This window comes from Mandrillus leucophaeus, unplaced genomic scaffold, assembly GCF_000951045.1.
Source record: "Mandrillus leucophaeus isolate KB7577 unplaced genomic scaffold, Mleu.le_1.0 Scaffold849, whole genome shotgun sequence".
NCBI classification, from domain to species: Eukaryota; Metazoa; Chordata; class Mammalia; order Primates; family Cercopithecidae; genus Mandrillus; species Mandrillus leucophaeus.
The window spans coordinates 69,583-92,921 of NW_012109241.1; the positions used below are offsets into that span (position 1 = coordinate 69,583).

Genomic DNA, 23,339 nt, shown 5'->3' on the forward strand with positions numbered 1-23,339 from the left:
CAGAGATTCTCATGACAAGTTCTTCCCTCACTGAGCACTTCCCTGACCACCCAAAATAATCACCCCCTCCCTCCATCTACCTACACACATGTGCGCGCGCACATGCACACATACACACACACACACACACACACACACACACACACCCCCCTCTGAGTCTCACGGTCCTCTAATTACTGATATCCCTTATTACTATGGAAAATTCCTTGTCTATCTATGTACTTGTCAGTGGTATGTCTCTGCCCTAAAGGAGAAATCTTACATCGATTCGTCCTCAATCCCCAGCACCTAGAAAAGTATGTGACTTAGTAAGTGAGTGTGTGCCTACATGTTTGGATCAAATGGTTTCACAGTTAATTAGAGATGAGAATCACTTAATTGTTTCTTAGGCTTGGGTTTTCCTGTCACACAGAAGCCTTCAGAATATACAGATGTCTTTTTGCCCTAGAAGCCAAACAGAGCAGAAGATTGTAGACCCCAGCGTGTTGGGTTACTCCTGGATTGATTCCAAATACGATATTTCTTTCCAGGCCAGAAAATCGACAGACACTGTCCAACACAATGTGATTGGTCAGAACATCCAATGCGTCACCGACCTGTAGTAACAGATCACATTCCTCATCGAGCTGAGACATTTTTCTCTTCCTCATTGCTGTTAGAAGCCTGTCTTTATATTTTTCCACTTCACTTGCTTTGGTGAAAAGCACAGCAATATCCCTCGGAGAATAACCATTCCGGAAGAGGAAACGGCATTTATCCGCTACATAGACCAGTATCTCCTCCAAGTTCAAGTCTTCAATAATCTCTAAGTTGCCTGGGACACCTTGAGCCCATTTAGGTTCATAGAGCATCTCCAGGGACTCAGGGGGGAGGTTAGGTGGAAGATTTTGTCTGGCTTCCTGCATTATTTGTTGTAGGTAATTGGCTATTGGATCTGCACTGCGGACCACTCTGGTGATCTCTTCTCTTGGATACTGGGCTGAGAGAGGTGGGAGGCCACTGCAACTCAAGTGATTGGTCTGAAAGTAGTCCAGAAAGATCCAGAGAACTCCTGGGCCATCCCTTGCTGTCTGAGTGATGAACTTTGCTTTCCCATACCAGTCCCCATCTTCAGTGCGGAAATTCTGAGCATCATCAATGACAATGTGCTGGACGTGTTCAAAGTTGTTTTTCATGAAGGTTTTCCGGGTCACTGGCTGGCAGATGTTTTTCTTGCTGAAACAGTAAGAAACACAGTCAGGTTTTCCCCCAATGAAACAAACAAAGCCAATTCTACTCTTAAACCCCTCTGGGCACGGTAAATGCAATATGAATTTTAGCAAGTAAACTGAAAGCCACACCAGCCACAGTCACTCAAGAAAAGAAAGTGAACACAGACAGGCAGCATACCTCACCAACTTCTTCAGGGGGTAATTTTCACAGATGTAGAGAATGTTAGTCGGTTGACAGTGAAACACATTCTTGATCTTCTCCATGATATTGAGAGCCAAGATGGTCTTCCCTGATCCAGGTAAGCCATAAACAAACAACTCTTTGGTCTTGCGAAGGTTCTTTGAAAGCAACTCATACTGTTTATTTGTCAGTAGGTTCAAAACCTCAGAGCCCAGCTCTTCACTTAAGAAGGATTTGAACCCAAGCAAGACTATCACGAGGGACTGTAACAGGGCTTCCATGTGCTGGGGGGTCATGAAGTTATAGGATTCAGGGTAAATTTGTAAATATGAACCGTAAACGCTCTGTGCTTTTCTATCAGAATTCAGCACACAGACCAAGGGGGTAATGCATAACCTCCCAGTGTAGCCGCCTTTGTTTACCAGCTTCTGCTTCAAAGAATAAGCAACTACCATAGAATAGCCCTTGCACCCTGCATCCCACTTGCTGAAGATGGTGTAGAGAATAGGGGTGTTGTTCTGGGAAATTAGAAGAGCATCACAGATGACTCCCTGCTTCTCTTGCAGACCTAAGTCCACAGCCCAGCTTTGAGAAAAAATCAATATTCCTTGAGAGAAAGGGCGCATTTCTGTATTTATTAAGTCTCTGAGTCCTTTATGTTGTGAGAAGAGTTCCTTGTAGAGGCTTTCTGGAGTATACACCACTCTGTCTGAAAATACTAGACAGGGAAAGAATGGGAAGAAATTAGAAAAGCCTCAGACAAGCTAGTAATCATCATTATACGTAGAAGGTTCAATCAACACTGGCACTCTACCATGTATCTACAATAGCTTATACATTAGTAATAAAAGGATAAACAATTCTCGTTTTGATGGAGCACTAATTAGCTGGTATAAACAGACAATAATAATTATGGTACAAAGTGGTCAATACAACCAGAGGGAAGGACAGAAAGTATTATGTGAATACCAAGGAAAGGTACAATTTAGGAAAGAAGAAAATATGAAAGTATGAAGAAGGAAACACCTGAGCTGATTCTTTTTTCTCTTTTTTCTTTTCTTTTCTTTTTTTTTTTTTTTTGAGATGGAGTCTTACTCTGTCACACAGGCCAGAGTACAGTGGCATGATCTCAGCTCACTGCAACCTCTGTCTTCTGAGTTCAAGTGATTCTCCTGCCTCAGCCTCTGGAGTAGCTGGGACCAACGGTGTGCACCACCACGCCCAGCTAATTTTTCTATTTTTTGTAGAGATGGGGTTTCACCATGTTGGCCAGGCTAGTCTCAAACTCCTGGGCTCAGGTGATCTGCCTGCCTGGGCCTCCCAAAGTGCTGGGATTACAGGCGTGAGCCACCACACCCAGCCCTGAGCTGATTATTAAAGGATGACTTTGAGTTTGTGAGTTGAAGAGGAGAATAGAGAGATGGTCAAAAGAGGGCACATGAGTAACACTCAGGAACAAGAAAACAGCAAGGAAGCCGGGCGCGGTGGCTCATGCCTGTGATCCCAGCACTCTGGGAGGCCGAGACAGTTGGATCACTTAAGCCCAGGAGTTCAAGACCAGCCTGGCCAACATGGTGAAACTCCATCTCTACAAAAAATACAAAAATTAGCCAGGCACGGTGGTGCGTGCCTGTAATCCCAGCTGCTCGGGGGGCTGAGGCACGAGAATCACTTGAACCCAGGAGGCGGAGATTGCGGTGAGCTGAGGTCACACCACTGCACTCCAGCCTGCGCAACAGAGTGAGATCCTGTCTCAAAAAAAAAAAAAAAAGCAAAGTCCATTCAGGTCACTCACTCCAAGCAGTTTGTGTTGCTGACATCCAAAGTGTGAAGCAAAGAGGTGAAAACGAGGATGGGGAGGAAGGCATTAGAGTGCCATCTTAACACCTGGCAAGATTACGTACTGTATGGTTTCACTTACGGATGCCAGAGGTTAGGGATTTGGGGAGTGTTTGACTAAAAAGGGACAGCATGGAGACTCTTTTTTGGCGGGGGGAGGGACGTGGTCTTGCTCTGTCACCTAAACAGGGGTGCAATGGTATGATCATGGCTCACTGCAGCCTCTACTTCCTGAGCTCAGGTGATTCTCCCACCTCAGTTTTCCAGGTAGCTGGGACTACAAGTACATGCCACCATATCCAGCTAATTTTTGTATTTCTTTGTAGAGACAGAGTTTCACCATGTTGCCTAGGCTGGTCTTAAACTCCTGGGCTCAAGTGATCCTCCCACCTTGGTCTCCTAAAGTGCCGGGATTACAGGTGTGAGCCACCTCACCCGGCCATCTCCCTTTTTCTTTCTGGTAGGATAAAATGATTCTAAGCTTCTTCCAGAAGAGAAATGCCATGATAATATCATGTTGGTGAAAGTGTATTTGGATATATGTTTTGGATTACAATCTGGCGATATCCATCTAAATTTACAAGCAATTATACTATTTGGAATTTTTTTCTTTACTTTTCTTTTCTTTTCTTTTTTGAAATGGAGTCTCGCTCTGTTGCCCAGGCTGGAGTGCAGTGGCACAATCTCGGCTCACTGCAACCTCCGCCTACCGGGTTCAAGAGATTCTCTTTCTTCAACCTCCTGAGGAGCTGGGACCACAGGCGCATACCACCATGCCCAGCTAATTTTTTGTATTTTTAGTACAGAAGGGGTTTCACTCTGTTAGCCAGGATGGTCTTGATCTCCTGACCTTGTGATCCACCTGCCTCGGCCTCCCAAAGTGCTGGGATTACAGGCCTGAGCCACTGTGCCCGGCCACCACTTGGAATTTATCCTTAAAGAACACCTCAGGTATATTATGGTAAAATGTATACTGTAGCAATGTTTAAAAATGAAGAAATTAAACATCATATAAAAGTCCATCAAAAAAATGACTGGGCTGGGTGCTGTGGCTCATACCTGTAATCCCAGCACTTTGGGAGGCTGAGGTGGGTATATTACCTGACGTCGGAAGTTTAAGACCAGCCTGGCCAATATGGTGAAACCCCGTCTCTACTAAAAATGAAAAAAAAAAATAGCTGGGTGTGGTGGCATGCACCTCTAATTCCAGCTACCTGGGAGGCTGAGGCAGAAGAACCGCTTGAACCCGGGAGGTGGAGATTACAGTGAGCCAAGGTTTCACCATTGCACTCCAGCCTGGGCAACAAGAATGAAACTTTATCTCAAAAAAAAAAAAAAAAAAAAAAAAGACTGGTGGCTGGGCATAGTGGCTCATGCCTGTATTCCCAGCACTTTGGGAAGCTCAGGTGGAAGGATTGCTTGAGTCCAGGAGTTTGAAACCAACCTGGGCAACACAGGGAGACTCCATCTCTACAAAAGTTAAAAAATTAGCCTGGCATAGTAGAGTGCCGCTACTTTGTAGAGACGGGGTCTTGCTATGTTGTCCAGGCTGGTCTCAAACTCCTGGACTTAAGCAATTCCACACCTCACCCAAGTGCTGGGATTATAGGTATGAACCACTGTGCCCAGTCTTTTCACTTTCTTTAAGGTATATTTTGAGGAACAGCTCTTAATTTTAATGTAGTAACATTTATCAATCTTTTTGTTTAAGTTTGATCCTTTTGTGTCTGGTTTAGGAAATCCTTTCCTACCCCAGTGATATAATTACTCATATATATTTTCTACTGACAGTTTTAAAGGTTTGGCTTTCATATTTAAGTCCTTAAACCTCTGGAATTGATCCCGTATATAATATAAAGTAGGAGTCAATTTTTTATATGAATGAACAATCAACATATTCCAAAGCAACCAGAGATGGCCAATTACCTGGAAAGTAGCGTTTCTGCTGCTCTTTCAGACGTTCCAAATTCTTATGAATGCACACGGTCTTGCTGCGGGGTGTGGCAGATGACAAACTCAACGCAAGGACCATCTCAGGACACCTGGAAAGATCTTAGGAAACAAGAACCAAGGATTCAATATGCAAAAAGGCAGACCCCAACTTACAGCTGAACTGTGCTGCAAAGTCTTTCACCTAGTCTTACAACTCAAGCCACGGCCCACAGATACTTGCCTTTACATCTTGGGTCAGCTCAGGAAAGCCTACTGAGGTTTTTGAAGGAAAAAACCTAGCATGAAGCAACACTTTTTAATTTTATTATGTCAAAACGAAACTATACTTCTATTATTTATTTAATTATATTTTGAGACAGTCTCACACTGTTGCCCAGGCTGGAGTGCAGTGGCATGGTCTCAGCTCTCTGCAACCTCCGTCTCTCAGGTTCAAGCGATCCTCCTGAGTAGCTGGGATTACAAGCGTGCATCACCACATCCAGCTAATTTTTTGTATTTTTGATAGAGACGGAGTTTCACCATGTTGGCCAGGCTGGTCTCGAACTCCTGACCTCAGGTGATCTGCCCCCCTCAGACTCCCAAAGTGCTGGGATTATAGGCATGAGCCACCATACCCAGCCTGTTTTTATATTTTCAGAATGCTATTTTTAAAAGAAAAATGATGAGAAGATGCAAAGGCCAATGGATATAAATATCCAAGCAGATTATGAAGTGGACTTTGTTTTTTCTGGACTTTTGAAGAAGTTACTATTGGTTTTCTCTTGTCTAATTTTATCTCAGGCTTTCCTTTTCCAGAGTAGATGCGTGTCACCAACCATCCTCTGGCTTATCACGTACTGGCTCCCCAAAGGAAAAAATGGGAAAACAGAGCGAAAGCCATGATTTGGTCATGTTTTGGTCCAAAAAAGGGAAGTGGGCAGTGAGAAAGGGCGAATATTTAAGAAGGGAAAGTCAGGTATAACTCCCAATGGAATCCCTCCCCCCATGTAAATGACGAGTTGATGGGTGCTGACGAGGTGATGGGTGCAGCACACCAACATGGCACAAGTATACATATGTAACAAACCTGCAGGTTATGCACATGTACCCTAGAACTTAAAGTATAATTAAAAAAAAAAAAAAGAAGGGAAAGTCAGAGGAAAGTGGCAGTAAATTAAAGGGAACACATCTGTACATGTGAAAAAAAGAAATTTCCTGACTAATTAAATGCAAGCTCATAATAGAAAAATAAGAGAAGAGGCTTGAATATGTACATAAGAAAGGATGTGAAAATTGAAATAACTAGGTGAAACAGCCCCCTGCACCAGCCTTTAATGGGGCTACTAGCCAGGGCATCTATTGAATGAAGACTAATTAAGATGGCAGAAAAAAGGAAGGGCAATAACCACGAACTGCATCTACAGGGATTAATAAGTCAGACAATTGCAACTCAGAGAGTAAATCTCCTTCCCCAGATGCCAAGGAATACCATGTCTCTCTTTCCTCTCTGATCTGCCCTGCCTTGCTGCCAGCAAACATTACAACCATTTTGGATATTGCTCCCTAACCTGGGTCGGCTTCCATCATCCAAGCAGTCCATTCTCTTGTGGGCAATTGTCTCACACGGTTGTCCTTCACCTGCCAGGAACTAGGCGCTTTGGCAAACACCGCACAGCAGAATTGCTCCACCTTGATTGCACAGACATATCCACGAAGGGCCCCCTTATCATGCACTTCAAGGAAGTTAAGGACATACTGTATCTCAGGCCTTTGTGTGCAGAAATGATGGACAGGTAGCTTCTTAATACAGCCATCAATAGAAGCCCTCAAGCTCGTAAGGTCTATTTTCTCTTTTTCACATCCGATCACTTGACAAGTCCCATCGTGCACACCAAAAAATACATATCCTCCTTCGGTATTTGCAAACGCAGAAACACACTTCGGAAGTCTGTCTTTAACACAGTGCGACACGTCTGTTGAGAACATTACAAATTCAACATGTTTGGACTCAGGGAAGTTGAGTTTTTCCAGATACTGAAGCCGCTTTCTATCAAATAAAGCAGCAGCTAAGGCCTTTGTGTTACCTTCATATTGTACACTACTCTGAGCTGCCTGTGGACTTAATGAATTGGAAACATTAATATTCGTAAGAGTCTGAGTCCTCCGTTTGAGGAATGCCAGAGCTTCCTGAGAATCCATGACATCAGTGGATGTTCTCTGTCTGTGGTACAAATTGGAGCATAAGGTAGCAAGTGGCACACCGGCCTCTGTGTTCCATGATTTCACAAAAATCAAAAAGTGGTTTTCCTGCTGCATCTCATCTAAATGGCTTCTGAAAATTGGAGGCACATCCAATCCTACTCCATGGCTTTCATAATTGTAGCCTTTGTTCTCAATCTCAGCCTTGATTATGCCCCCACCAGAATTCAGCAGAGCACATACTGCTTGCAGGATGATTTCATTCTGTTTCTCCCGCAGGCGAGGGTCCATCTCCTGCCTCCACCGAGTCCCAAGGATGACTTTTCCTGCATCTACAACACACTCCGGAAAGTTTGTATTCGAATCAATCCTAAGACTCATCTTCTCAGCACTTGGCCTATTCCTATTCTGAAATGTTCTCCTGAAAAACAGAAAGATAGAACCATTAGAACAGGACAAGAATAGGAGAGGCAGGAAAATCAACAGATTAAGGCCATCCTGCTGAGGTTGGTCCATTCATTTATTCATGATATGATTTGACTGTGTTCCCACCCAAATCTCATCTTGAATTGTAACTCCCATAATTCCCATGTGTTGTAGAAGGAACCCAGTGGGAGATAATTGAGCCATGGTGGACAGTTCCCCCATTTTGTTCTCGTGGTAGTGAATAAGTCTCACGAGATCTGATGGTTTCATAAAGGGTCTCCCCTTTCACTTGGCTTTCATTTCTTTCTTGCCTGCCTCCACGTAAGACGTGGCTTTCACCTTCCGTCGTGATTGTCAGGCCTCCCCAGCCATGTGGAACTGTGAGTTCATTAAAGCTCTTTTTCTTTATAAATTAGTCTCAGGTTCGTCTTTAACAGCAGTGTGAGAATGGATGAATGCAATTCCCACATAGCTGGAGGTCAGATTTATACATGAATTAAACTCGTAAGGCAAGTTGAGGAACTGAGTCTGCTGGAAGCACACCACCCCCACAGAAATGATCAACAGGTTATCTTTATGCTGTGTATTTAGTAACTTTCTGCCAAGTTCTCAAAGTGGCAGAATCTCACAGGTCAGTTTTAGAAAACAGAAAATTTTACATTGGTATTTGTGGACTGGAACTGGGAAGCAATGAGAAAGCTTTTGTGATCAGAAGTATCTCTGGGGTGTGCTAATATTTTTTGTTTTTCTTGATGTTTTGTCTTTCTCCTCTCCCTGAGACCTTGGCAATTTTCAGATTATTTTATAGCCTAATATCAGGAGGGGACACATCTGATTGAGTTAAAAATCTGTCTTGTTGCTATGGAACAGATACATAGCAATGATGTTAGCTTCCCCTAATCCAAATGGTTTCCATCTTGTCAAAAAAAAAAATCATATATATATACATCCTAGCTGTGTTTCTGTGAGCAGGGGCATTTTCAGTGAGAAGGGGCATAGGCAAGACTGAGCCCAACATCTCAGCACCAGGATGCAGTTATTCAGCTTGCTCCAGAGTAACTCTACAAGACATCAAGCACTGCTGCCAAAAAAAAAAAAAAAGTGTTTACTCCAGTGAGAGGAAAGGATCTGAGATCCAGTAGATAATAAATCATGAATACACAGTGTAAACATTGGCAAAAGAGCTCAAGTTTTTGTTGGGGTGTTACCAGGAAAAGCCACCTGCAAAAGAGCTCAAGTTTTTGTTGGGGTGTTACCAGGAAAAGCCACCTGCAAAAGAGTTCAAGTTTTTGTTGGGGTGTTACCAGGAAAAGCCACCTGCAAAAGAGCTCAAGTTTTTGTTGGGGTGTTACCAGGAAAAGCCACCTGCCCCAGCTGCCAAGAATTGCCACTGGAATGGCAGGTCCTTGGTGAAATTAACTGTATCCAAGACCTAGTCTTAGACATTTCAGGATCACAAAATTAATCTTTTTAGAACCCCAAAGTTCCCTTCTGAGGGAAGGTGATTTCGTACCCCAAACTCAAAATAGAAATAGCTGAGCCACAGTGATTACTTGATTACTGTTCAGTGGGAAATGTAACTATCGGGGAGCTCAGGCGTTTATTTCAAAGCTTCTCATTCCTTCCTGTAGATGCAGAGCAGTGGTCCCCAGGATCAGTTTCATGGAAGACAGTTTTTTCATGGACGGGGGTTGGGGGTTGGTGAGGGGATGGTTTCAGTATGGCACTGTTCTACCTCAGATCATCAGGCATTAGATTCTCATAAGGAGCACGCAGCCTAGATCCCTCACATGCACAATTCATAATAGGGTTCATGCTCCTATGAGAACCTAATGCCACCGCTGATATGACAGGAGGCAAAGCTCAGGCGATAATGCTCACACTCACCTCCTGCTGTTCAGCCCGGTTCCTAACAGGACACAGACAGGTACTGGTCCACGGCCGGGGGGTTGGGGACCCCTGGTGTAAAGTATGTGAAGCCGGATTTCAGAAGGTTGCTTGATAAGCATGACATCAGATCAAAAGAGGCTTTTTATGACCTGATTGACCTCAGTATCCACAATTTCATGCAGCTGTGCCACAAGGCAATCACTAAAAGGAAGGTGGCATCTTGTAATAGTAAATCGCTTGGGCTGTGGAATGAGGAAAACCTGAGTTCAAACTCCCAGTATTTGCCAGCTTTATATCTTTGGGAAAATTGTTTTAACCTATTTTCATATACTCTGAAACAGGTTTAAAGGAACCAACCTGGTAGTGTTTGTGAGATTAAAACAGAAAAAAAAAGCAGATATCCTGGAGAGATGAACAAGAATTTTCAAAGCATTGCTGTTCAAAATAGCAAAAAATTGGAAATAAATGTTGATAAGGTCATTCTCAGTATGGAAAATGACATTCACTTTCACTATTTTGTTTTGTTTTTTTGAGACGGAGTCTAGCTCTTGTTGTCTGGGTTGGAGTGCAGTGGCGTGATCTCAGCTCACTGCAAACTCCGCTTCCTGGGTTCAAGCGATTCTCCTGCCTCAGCCTCCCGAGGATCTGGGACTACAGGTGCCTGCCACCATGCTCGGCTAATTTTTGTATTTTTAGCAGAGATGGGTTTCACCATGTTTGCCAGGCTGGTCCTGAACTCCTAACCTCCAGTGATCTGCCTGCCTTGGCCTCCCAAAGTGCTGGAATTACAGGTGTGAGCCACTGCGCCTGGCCTATATGCACTATTTTGAAAGAACTCTAAGAATACAATGTCATAAAAAATACACAAACCACAGAACACATCTATTATGATTCCATTTATATGAAGTTCAAAAACAGGTAAAACTAAATAGCATATTATTTAGGGAGACATATATAGGTAGTAATATCATAAAGAAAAGTAAGGAAATAATAGACATGACATTCAAAATAGTGGCTACCTCTGGTTGGGGAGGAAGAGGATGGAATTAGGGAGACAGAAATAGGGGAGAAATATACAGGAAGCTTCTTAGTTTCTAGAAATGTATTTCTTAATTGGGGTGAATACATGTGTGTTCATTTTAATATTATTTTTAACTATGCAATAAAGTTATATTCTCTGTTGTACGTGTGATATACTTTACAATAAAATTATCCCAAAATGAAATGAGTTTTCATTTTTTCCCCAGCCATTGTTACACAAGTACAAGCTTTCTGCTCAGGCAGACAATGGTCCCCTGCAGGACTCCATCCATTGTTCCATGTATGCCTTTTCATCTCTAGTTAAAGCCCTAGGGCGCTACCTCCTAACTCTGACAGACACACAGATTAGATCAGATTCTGCTAAAATACCCACGCCTACACACACGTGCGCAGACATACACACACACACACACACACACACGCCATAGAAGTCGTTTTCTAAAAGCAGATTCAGTGTTTTCTACATTGTTTTTATTCCAACTTACATATTTTCCAGCAGTAAATGTAATATGTGCTCCATGTGTCCAAAAAAAAACAACAAAAAGAAACCTAAAGGCAGAACTGAAGAAAAAGAACACTTATAAATTCACCATTTAAAGATTTAGCATTTCTAATGCATTTCCTTCAGCACTTTTCTCTAAATATTTTTGTGTTGTTGGTTTGCAGAGCGATTAACAATAAGATTTGTCTTTTTTTTTTTAACATAATTAATCCTTTTTCTAATTAGAAGAATAACAGGAGATTCCAACGTAAGAATCCCAAGAAAGACGTCTGTCCCTCCTTCACCCCCATAGACTATTGAAAACAACAGTGAGTGTTTTAAAATCCAGAAATTTATCTATCTATTTATTTTTACTTTTTTCAGACAGAGCCTCGCTCTATTGCCCAGGCTGGAGTGCAGTGGCGCGATCTCGGCTCACTGCAGCCTCTGCCTCCTGGGTTCAAGTGATTCTCCTTCCTCAGCCTTCCGAGTAGCTGGGACTACAGGCGCAAGCCACCATGCCCAGCTAATTTTTGTATTTTTAGTAGAGACAGGGTTTTGCCATGTTAGCCAGGCTGTCTCGAACTCCTGATTTCAGGTGATCCACCCACTTCAGCCTCCCAAATAGCTGGGATTACAGGCGTGAGCCACCACGCCCAGCTGAAATCCAGAACTTTAAACCTCGATATAGATGCAGAAGGAATGCCAAGTGCAGTGAAAACTTGAGCAGGGAAGTTGATGACACCAAAATAGAATGCCTGCAGTGACGGATGCTGGGCATTGCCAGCAAAATTTGAAGTTCTCTGAAGTAGGAAGAAAACCAGTGACTCATGCATGATTACAGAACCCTCTGTCATAAGAGTTGGCACCGTGAACTGAGATTTCAGATTTCACACTATCTGGACAGTGTCCTTGCCCTGCCCCCTGCATTTCTTCCCTCAAAAAACTGGATGCAGGAAACAAGAGACTCAACAAGGAAAGGACGTTTAAAAATTCCCTGGCTGTTTGTGAAGGGAGGTCTGGGAATGACAGCTGTACAGCAGGCCTACAGATCACCAGGCAAAACTACACAACAGAGCAGCAGGCTTCGGTGGACAGCGCCTAAGACCATGTAATTGACAGATCACTTAATCAGTTAGTAAACTGAAAGGGTGGAGAATAGGGGATGAATTGGTCACAGGCACTTAGAAAGATAGGCAAATACAAAAGTAGTATAGTAAATAAAAGGTAACCATAAAGCATTATTTGGCACCGTTGTAAATAAAGTCCTAGTCATGATAATATAAGCCCTGAATATTGTTCTGATAAAAAATGATGATACAAGATATAGTTGTATTGGCAGGATGTGGAGAAGGAAGGCATAGGATAAGAAGTGTTGGCCAGGTACAGTGGCTCATGCTTGTAATCCCAGCACTTTGGGAAGACAAAATGGGTGGATCACCTGAGGTTAGGAGTTCGAGACCAGCGTGGCCAACATGGTGACATCCCATCTCTATTAAAAACACAAAAATTAGCCAGGTATGGTGGCACACGGCTGTAGTACCAGCTACTCAGGAGGCTGAGGCATGAGAATCACTTGAGCCCAGGAACTGGAGATTGCAGTGAACTGAGATTATGCCACTGCACTCCAGCCTGGGTGACAGAGTGAGACTCTATCTCAAAAAAAAAAAAAAAAAGTGTTAGCTATACTCAGGCCAGGCACAGTGGCTCACACCTGTAATTCCCCCATTTTGGGAGGCCAAGGTGGGAGGATTGCTTGAGGCCAGGAGCCTGGGCAACATAATAAGATAATGGGTCCCCATCTCTTCAAAAACCAAAACACCAAGCATGGTGGTATGCACCTGTAGTCCTGCCTACTTGGGAAGCTGAGGTGGGAGGATCTCCTGAGCCCAGTGGATTGAGGCTGCAGTGAGCCAAGATCATACCACTGCACTCCAGCCTGGGTGATAGAGTGAGATCCTGTCTCCAAAGATTAGAAAGAGAGAGAGAGAGAGAGAGAAAGGGAGACAGAGAGAGGGAAATATACAGTCATCTTACAGAAACAAACAATATCTTCTGTGGTCTGAATGTTTGTAACTCCCTAAAGTTCATTGTTCAAATCCTAACCCCGAAGGTGATGGTATTAGGAGGTGGGGCCATTGGAAGCTGATTAGGTCACGAGGATGTACCCTCATAAGTGAGATTAGTGCCCTTGTGAAAGAGGTCCAAGGGAGCATATATGCCCCCCTACCATTCGAGGACCCAGTGAGAAGGCACCATCTATGAGGGCCCTCTCCAGATACTGAATCTCTCAGCAACTTGGACTTCCCAGCCGCCAGAACTGTGGGCAGTAAATTTTTGTAGTTTATAAGCCGCCCAGTCCGTGGTATTTTTTTACAGCAGCCCAAATGGACTAAGACAATATCTAAAATAAGAGGGGGTAGGAGGGAGAATGGAGAAAATAAGCATGCTGTTTAGAAATACAGAAACATATGCCAGAAGAAAAAGCCAGAGACACAAGAGGCTCCTGGCAAGCAGGAGAAGTGGGAGAGGGCGAGGCCATTCCTTACTGTGTCTAAGGAACTGTGATTTTCCAAACTACATTCATGAGACTTCCACTTCCAGTCAGAATAGAGTACTAGGGACTAGGCTACTCTCCTGTCTGAAACAACTAAAATATTTTTGAAGAAAATTTGATGAACACTAGAAAAAAATCAAGATCTAAGATGTTCCACAAACCTTAAGCACAAGAAATGTGGAAAAAGAAAAAAAAAACATACTGAGGAACATCATAATTAAGTTATTCAAAACCAGTGATACAGAAAAAATCTTCAAAGCATCCAGAGGAAAAAGGCACACTATATATAGAGAAACAAAAAGTGACATTAGAATTTTTCCAGTATTATGTTGTTGACAGGTGACACACAACCTGAAAATAGCCTCAGCTGTCCTCTTTGGTTTTTGTTTTTTTAGAGACAGGGTTTCACTCTGTCACCCAGGCTGGAGTGCAGGCATGGCTCACTGCAGCCTTGAACTCCTAGGCTCAGGCTATCCTCCTGCCTTAGCCTCCCAAGTAGCTAGGACTACAGGAATGTGCCACAATGCACAGCTAATTTTTTAAATTTTTAATACAGATAGGGTCTTACAATGTTGCCTAGGCTGGTCTCAAACTCATGACCTCAAGCAAACCTCCTGTCTCAGCCTCTTAAAGTGCTGGGATTACAGGTGTAAGCCACCATGCCCCACAGCTCAGCTGTCTTTTTAGTTTTCCCACGGATGTTGATTTAAGACAGTGACCAATTTGTCTATATCATAATGAGTAATTTCATGTAGAAATTTAGCTAATATCCATTGTAAATAATTTGGTGCCAGCAAGTGGCCATTTTGAGAGCACCAAAGATTATCAGAGTAAAGATTCAACCAGATTTTTTCATGGGCAGATGACCTGAGGTCAGGAGTTTGAGACCAGCCTGGCCAACATGGTGAAACCCGGTTTCTACTAAAAATAAATTACAAAATTAGCAGGGTGTGGTGGTGTATGCCTGTAATCCCAGCCACTCGGGAGGCTGAGGCAGGAGAATCACTTGAATCTGGGAGGTGGAGGTTGCAGTGAGCCGAGATCATGCCACTGCACTCCAGCGTGGGTGACAGAGTGAGACTCTGTCTCAAAAAAAAAAAAAAAAGGAATGTCTGTGCTGCATGAGAAACCATGAAGTCAGGCGAGGAGCGAGCCTAGAGCTAGTTTGGCAGAAGCATCATCAAGTTTTCCAGTGACAGCTAATGACCTAAAACAAGAGAAATAAGCCTTTTAAACAGGTCAAGAGTGAGGCTACAGTAAATAACGGGGTTTTAATGGTTTCCATGAAGTTAAAGGCCCAAGGGCGTGTCCAGATCGCTCTTGCACAAATAGAAAAAAATGGCTGTCTACAGTTGGGGTGCTTTGGGAAGGAGGCTGTTGAAGAACTGATTTCAGGTTCCATGAGGTCTTTATGTTTGGACTTTCAAAGGAGAGAATCCCTCACTGAAGACAGTCAATCCGTGAAGAGGCGCTCCAATTTCAGAAAACTTTGGCACCTATTGTCTTCAATATCCACTTAAACCTAGAAATCCTCTCATCTGTCATTCTGTGAGGGATTTACAATAACTTTGGATAATCTTTAGTCTATCAGGAGAGAGAATATTTATCCCTCCTTAGACAAGTTTACCTCAAATAGTGAATTGTGTTTTGGTAAAATTGTAACTTAGCCTTAAAATTTTTATGTCCTTTTTCTACTAAGGGTGAGAGCAAATAAATGGAATCCTTTTAATAGGCTTCCTTGTTCTCTGAACAAAGTAGGAGATCATTTTTATATTGTATCAGAACTGAATCACAAGGGAAAACTTATATCTTTTAACTCTTGATTGAGCATTTGGACAAAAACAGGGGCTTCAATGAATCTCTGGAGCATGACTGTCCAGTTATACCATTGTCCTTCCCAAGGCAAAGGCAGGAAAGTATTGACTGTCTTTGTCTAAAGGTGCCCTGAAAAAGGTAGAGAAAATTTCTACTACAGTAAAGCAAGTGACTTCAGGTAGAATTGATAACAGATGGTGTGTGAGTTAGGCACTACTAGGAAAAAAGAAATGACAATTTTGCTGACGGTTCTGAAGTCTTAAATCAGTATCTCCATCTACTTGGTTTCTTTGCTGGCAGGACAGGAGTGTTACTAGGAGATATAAGAGGACCTTTGCATATAAGGCCTTCGAGTCCTTCCTTTGCTTCTCACTTCAATGGATATTGAGGAAGTTTGAGTAATCGTTTTACAGGATCTGTCTGAATTTAGTAAGTTCTGCTTATTATTTTGCTGCTCCAATTATTCGTCCTATGTGAGTGGAATTTTTAGTCCCTTACACTGTCAGGTTTGGTGTCAAGATATTTATTTGGAATAGGCATCAAATATAATAGAGAAAGCAAAGGTGTATTCAGAGCAGGTGCAACTTGATTATGAATAGAGAAGTCTCTGAAACATCAGCACATATTACAGTTCCATTTGCAAATTAAGTCTCTATTAAATTTGGCATGGTATCAAAGAGCAGGAAGGAATGTTTTTCAGTCAAGGACTAAGGGCTACAGTTGAGGGCTGGGAGATGGAATAAATATGTGGCTTATATGTAGGTTATTTGAAACACCTACCACCTGTGTGGTATGTTTACTCAGAGGAAGAGATTGAGCAAAAGGGACAGGGTTTAACTTAGAAAGAGTAGCACCATGTTTACCAGAAATCCAGAAATTGATGAGTTTGACCACCTGTATTTATAGTTAAATCATCTTGAGTGTTTAGGGAAAGGCAGACTATTGGGTAGTTTCTCCTTCTTCTGAGCACCCTCGTTGATCTGAACTGATGGATTTTTATTTGTCTTGATTCTGTTTACAATATCTGTAAGTGTCCTTGTCAATAGGTGGTTGATTGGGAAGTGAACCACAAGTTTATTTCAAGTCCTGTCTCATTTTAGTTCTAAAGCTCTTTCAAAATGTTCTGCCAGGTGTTACAATTCAGAAAAAGGGGTTGTTTTCCATTCTAATTTCCGTTTTAGAATTAAGTCTCCAATTTCATAATTAACTCCACTGACAAAATGAGATGAAAGGGCTGCTTTTTACCACCTTCTTTAACTGATGTGTTGGAAGGTATTTCCTAGTCTATCCTGAAAAAGTCCGATGGCTTTATTTTTTTGTTTGCATGGTCCGATGGATTTTTATTATAAATGTTTGGGGTATGGCTTTTAGGAGACTTTGCTTTACTTTTTGGATCCTTTTCCTTAAACCCTCAGGTTTACTGGAAAGAGGGATACTGTGGGTCACTTTCTGAGTCTGTCCAATTAGCTTTTGCCCTCCAGGATTTAACACTTTAGCTTCTGACCAACATGTGTACACGTTGATAGAGGTTAGGTAACCCTACGTCATATGTACCTAGAAGAATTCTAAATTCTTTTATGAATTTTTGTTGGTCTTGTCTGGGTTTAGGGAAACAAACTTTAAGTATGTTTCTTAATTCAGCTCGGATCCAAGATTTAAATTCTACAGATGCCGGCATACCTGGCTTAAAGAGAGGGATGGATATTCAGAAGCAACTGGAATTTTGGAGTTTTACGAGAGTTATTGGGCAAAGGAGGAGGTCTGAAAAAGGGGAAGAGAAGTGAGCAGTTGACTGAAGTACAGGAGAGAGATTATTGAAAGTAACGGCAAAAATCGCAATTACTCTTGCACCAACCTAATAGAAGGACAAGGGGGAAGAGAGAGAGAGCTGGATACAGGGAGGCAACTAGAAGACAAGAAAAAGAAGCATTTACTAGGGAAATTAGTCTAGTTCGTTGTTGCTTAAGTTTGTCAAATTTCCCATTGGCTTTGGGCAAAGAATCTTTCAATGAAGAAATTTTTGATCAGAATTTCATTTGGAGGCCTCTGCCTACCAACAAAAAAACTGCAGCCTCATTGATCCTGAGAAATCTTACTCCTGCTTTTCTAAGGTGCATGTCAAATGAACAATTTTGTTCAAGTCAAATGTTCCCCAAAGTAGCCAGTAAAGGCCCAAATCATCCTTGGAGTCATGCCATTAGGAAGGTAGGAAAGTAGGTGCATGAGTTAGTATTGTACAAAGAAGAAACAGTTTCTCCTAGATGAGGAGGGTATGCAGACTTAGAAGACCCCATGAGAGCTGTTGGCCATCAGTAGGAGTATAATTCTTGTGCATTTTGCGTCTCAGGTCCCCAACCTTACAGTTGGCCACCTCCTAACACAGACCAGACAATCTTTGCCCCCCAATAGGCAGAAAACCAGAGAGAGCACTCCCTGTGGACCAAAGTGAAGCTCTCAGGACAAAAACGCAAGACGGAAGGAGAACCTGAGCTGGTTTTATTGGTGACTCCACAATAAAATTTGTTCACATGGACGTGGGTTCAGGGAGAACCACAAACTCACTGGACTGTGAAGCGAGCTTGAACAGGCTTATAGGACCTATGACTGTGTCCGACCCTGTCATTCTCCTTCTTCAGACAAACCACTGTTAAACAGCACAACACAAACACACACAAAAGAGAGCCAAAAAAGGTGAAAGAGAATGGCCTGATTCCACCTAGGGCGCCAAATAAATGGAAACCAATAACAAAACCCAGGTATCAAACGAGAATAAGTAGCTGAGGAACTCAACACAAAGGGACATTCAGAGCCAGTGCAGACTTATCACATCAGTGCAAACTCAACAAGCCACTCACTGCAAAGTGCAAGATGCCTCTATAGCAGCCATCCTGTTTGAAAATGGGAGTCCACACAGTAGGCAGTGCAGATGGTATCTTGGTGGAACCTCCAAAGAAACTAAAGACATTAATGAAGTCTGCCTGGATGAGAACAAGCAGAGGCTGTTTATTCAGAGCTCACTATAACGAGGGAGTCAGTCGCCATCATCACTCACATTCATCAGAGCCTCAAAGACAGGCAGGGGAAAGAAAGACTGATAGTGACAAAAAGGGAATGCTCAGGTATGGTATGATTCAAGGGTGTTGTCATAGGGAAGCTGGAAGCAGGCTAATCAGAAATGAACATCCTGTATGATTAGTTTGGGGAACATATTTGGCTTTCTCTGACTGGTCCTAAGTTGGAATCTGGAGCAAAAATTAAGGAAGCTGTCAGTTATTGACCAGGTCCTGACCACTACCAGTCAACTGCTGCAGAAGCTGTGGTTTGGCTTCCCAGGCTGGTTACTGCAGCAGTTGTGGGTCAGAGTTCTATTTTTGTATATGTCCTGGCCAGAGTTTATATAAAATTTCTAGAGAAAAATATAAGAGAAAATATTTTTGCCTTGGGTTAGGCAAACAATTCTTAAAGATGACGTTAGATGAACAAAAGAATTTTTTTTTTTTTTTTGAGATGGAGTCTCCCTCTGCTGCCCAGGCTGGAGTACAGTGGCGCTATTTCGGTCACTGGAATCTCCGCCTCTTGGGTTCAAGCAATTCTCCTGCCTCAGACTCTCGAGTAGCTGGGATTATAGGTGCCCGCCGCCACCCCACCTGGGTAAATTTTGTAATTTTAGTAGAGATGGCATTTCACCATGTTGACCGGGCTGGTCTCAAACTCCTGACCTCAAGTGATCTCCCTGCCTCAGCCTCCCAGTGCTGGGTTTATAGGCATGAGCCACTGCACCCGCCCTAGATGCACAATAAATTTTTTCTAAATGATATATTGGACTTTAAGAACTTCTCTTTCTGAAAGACACTATTAAGAGAATGAAAATATAAGCCCCAGCCCATCAGAGGAGGGGGCAATAGAAGGAGCGAGAGCATCAGGATGGTGCTAATGAATGCTGGGCTTAATATCTAGGCGATGGGATGATCTGTGCAGCAAACCACCATGGCAACACATTTACCTATGTAACAAACCTGCACGTCCGGCACAAGTACCCCTGAACTTAAAATAAAAGTTTAAGAAAAAAAAGAAAATATAAGCCCCTGACTGGAAGAAGATATTTGCAAATTACATAACTGATAAAGAACTTGGACATAGATTACATACAGAACACTCAAAAAGTAATGATTAAAAAACCCAAATTTAAAAATGAATAAAAGACTTGAATAGACAATTTACCAAAGAAGATATATGGATACAAATAAGCACATTGAATTACGCTCAACATCATTAGTCATTAGGGAAATGCCTATTAAAACTTCAGTTTTACACATCTATTCATCTATTAGAATGGCTAAAATGACGAACCATACTAGTTGTTGGTGAAGATGTGAAGGAATGGGCATCCTCATAAACTCCTGGTAGGGATCTAAAGGGGTATGACCATTTTGGAAAATAATTTGGCAGTTTCTTAAGAAGTTCTGCATATGCTTGCCATTTGACCCAGCCATTCCACACTAAAGTGTTTACCCAAGAGGAAAAAAATAGGCATATGTCCATACAAAGACTTGTACATGAATGTTCATAACATTTTTATTTGTGAAAGCTATAAACTGGAAACAATCCAAATGCCCATCAGCAGATGAATGAAGAAGCCAATAATCATTATCCATAAAATTGAAGACCACTCAACCATAACAAAAAGGAAAGAACTATTGGTACCCACAACGACATAGATGAATCTGAAAACAATGATGCTGAGTGACAGAAGCCAGACATAAAAGAGTGTATATCATATGATTCAATTTGCCATGACAATAATACTGGAAATGATTTCTATTTTCTAATTGTATAGAGTAGTCCTCCCTTGTCTTTGGTTTGGCTTTCCATGCTTCAGTTACCACAATAAGCTCTTGTCCAAAAATATTAAATTAAAAATTCCAGAAATAAATGATTCATAAGTTTCAAGTTTCATTCGGAGTAGCCTAATGAAATTTCATTCCATCCACTGCCTCTCACCCTGGGACATGAATCATTTCTTTGTCTAGTGTACTCACCCTGTATATGCTACTAGCCCTTAGTCACTTGGTAGCCTTCTTACTTATCAGATCGACTCTAATATTGCTTATATTCAAGTAACCCTTATTTTATTTAATGGCCTCAAATCTCCAGAGTAGTGATGCTGGCAATTCAGACATGCCAAAGAAAAGCCTTTCTTTAAGTGCTTTCTTTAAGCGAAACAGTGAAAGTATAGGAAAAAAACATAGTAGATACACAGTTTGGTGCTACCCATGGTTTCAGGCATCTGGTTTCAGGCATCAACTTAGGGTCTTGGGACATATCCCGTGGTTAAAGTGGGACTGCTGTAAACACCTGTGAATTTTTACAATCAGGCCAGGAGTCAACCACAGCATTTTCCTCTTCTTCCTCTTACATAGAAATAATAAAACTGCTTATTTTCTTAAACAAAAGAGTTTAAGTCTTGTGACATTTTTATGGTGGGGGGAGTTCAAGCAATTCTCCTGCTTCTGGCTCCGAGTAGCTGGAATTACAGGCATGTGCCATCACACCCAGTTAATTTTGTTATTTTTTGCAGAGATGGGGTTTCACCCTGTTGGCCAGGCTGGTCTCGAACTCCTGACCTCAAGTGAACTGCCCACCTCACGCGATACGCCCACCTTGGCCTCCCAAAGTGCCGGGATTACAGGCATAAGCCACTGTGCCCCGCCTCTTGTGACATTTAAATGAAAGTTTCTGACACAGGATGTTATCACACTGAATTGCTTGTCTGTTATCCTGCCACAGGGACTCTCACTTCCCATCAGACAAACAGATTAGGAATCGGTTTCTTTTTCCCCTACAAAGGCAGGCACTGACTCCGCCCCCTTCTCACAGGGCAAGACCAGACAAACTCAAGCCACTGCTCTCACGTCCTAGAGGCTTGGCTCTAAACCACCGCCCTCCCACCCGCTATTGGTAGGGGAGGGGGAGAAACTATTGAAAAGTTTCCCCCATCCTCCCTCAAGCATCCCCTCCTGCCTGCATTAGTGCCAAAGGATCCCCTTCTGGTACAACCGAGACCCTTGAGATTTCAGCACCCCAACATTTTTAGTGACGAAACCATGAAAATTCTGATGAGGCCCTTGCTTGTTTGCACGTTAGCTACCCGCTTTTTGCCCAATATTCCTTTTTCTAGCAATATAATTATAAACTTTCGATGCACCGTTTCTTTGTCAAGCAGGAGGATATTGCCTCAGAGTCATAAAAAATTTTGCAGAAGGAATGAATGCCTTTAAGGGCATTGCGACCAGCTGCTGACGCCCAGAAGTCCAGTGGTTCAAGGTGTAATCTGAGACTAAGAAATAGACATTCCCCCTAGGTTCCCTGAAAGTCCCCCTCCCTTCCTTCCTAGTCGCATAAAAACTCCCCGCTACTTATTTTTGTTAGGGTGGATTCGAGAGTCTTGCCCTCTTGCCTTCTCGCTTTGGCCAAATGGAATAAATCTTCCTCTGTCTCCAAGCACCTGTGTGTCAGTGTTTGGCATCAACAGCACATCTGGTTCCTGAGCCTGAGCCTGAATTTGGGCTTCTACAACTCTGGCTCCCGGGACACATGCAAGAGGGAAACGGAATCACACCTTAGTCTCAGCCACTGCGGACAGAACCCACAGGGGCTCTAGTTAGTCAATGTATGGGGGATACAAGGCTTCGTGGGCTGCCCTAGTAGCCTGCCCCCGTTGTTACAGTTTCAAGACTGACGTTCCAAGCCAGGAGCTTATAGGCAAGCCTCTGGAACAAAGCCTCTTGTAATAGACTGGACATCGGCCCTATTTGCCCCCAGGCCACACCCATTTATCTTCATCCTCGGGAGGATGTCCTTCCGGCTCCTGAACCGTGGGGAAATGTTGCCAGGCTTGGTTTGGCAAGATTTAGGCTGTGCTAGGTCGGCGCCTCTCCCTCCTCCCCAGCTCGCCCCGCGTTCCGAGCCTCCCCAGCTCCCGAGTCCTCCGCCGCTAGCTGTCGTTGGAGGTGCTCCTGAGTCAACAAACTAAATCTCCCCAGCGGGAAAGACGCTCTTCCGGCAGCGCCCAGACCCGGGGAGCTGCAGTCGCCGCACCTTGCCTTCACCACAGCCCCATAGGAGAACCCGCGCAGACTGGAGGAGGTTTGGGGAAGGCCTGGGCAAAGAAGCGCGGGGGATTCATTACCCGCCGGGATTCTCCTCTGCAGCGCGTCTCCCTCCAGGAGCAGGAAACGGAGCCTCCCAAGTCCAGAGCAGAGAAGATGAGCCCGCGGGGTCCCGGGCTTATATCAGCTGAGCTACGTGACACCTCCCGGGGCGGGGCATCGTGCAGGAGACAGACAGAGGGACAGCCCAATCGCATCGTTACGTGGAGCGGGAAGCCCACTCCTGAAAAGACAACAGCCTTGGTAAACTTTGGGTGAACTGGGGAGAACTGAGGAGGGGAAGCGCTTTGTTGCTTCTCTGTGTTTTCTATTTTATTTTATTTTATTTTTAGATTTTCAGTTCTTATTTCACCCAGGGAAGCAGACCTGGGTATCCACCCCCACCTCCTCCAGAACCTCCCCGAGCCCCCTCGGAGTCTTCCTGGGATGCCACAGGCTTGGAGAGCTCTCCGCAGGTTTCTCCGCCAGCGCCTCCAAATCTTTCGATTTCTACTGGAATTACACAGTCAGCTGCTCCAGCTCTGTGCTGGAAGGAGGGCAAGGGGTATGGCGAGACTCGTTGGTAGATGGGGCACTGGAAGGAAGGGAAAGCAGAAAA

General features: G+C 43.3%; 1 protein-coding gene across 1 annotated transcript; it reads right to left on the reverse strand.

The window, feature by feature from the left end:
• Nucleotides 1–357: 357 nt before the first annotated feature.
• SLFN5 (schlafen family member 5) lies at nt 358–22,870 on the reverse strand. Its single transcript, XM_011968569.1, has 5 exons — nt 22,762–22,870; nt 6,732–7,783; nt 5,158–5,283; nt 1,391–2,110; nt 358–1,222 (listed from the first exon to the last, which is right to left on the reverse strand). The coding sequence occupies exons 2-5, from the start codon at nt 7,741–7,743 to the stop codon at nt 405–407; spliced, it is 2,676 nt and encodes an 891-aa protein (XP_011823959.1). The 5' UTR covers nt 7,744–7,783; nt 22,762–22,870; the 3' UTR covers nt 358–404.
• Between the last annotated feature and the right edge of the window lie 469 nt (nt 22,871–23,339).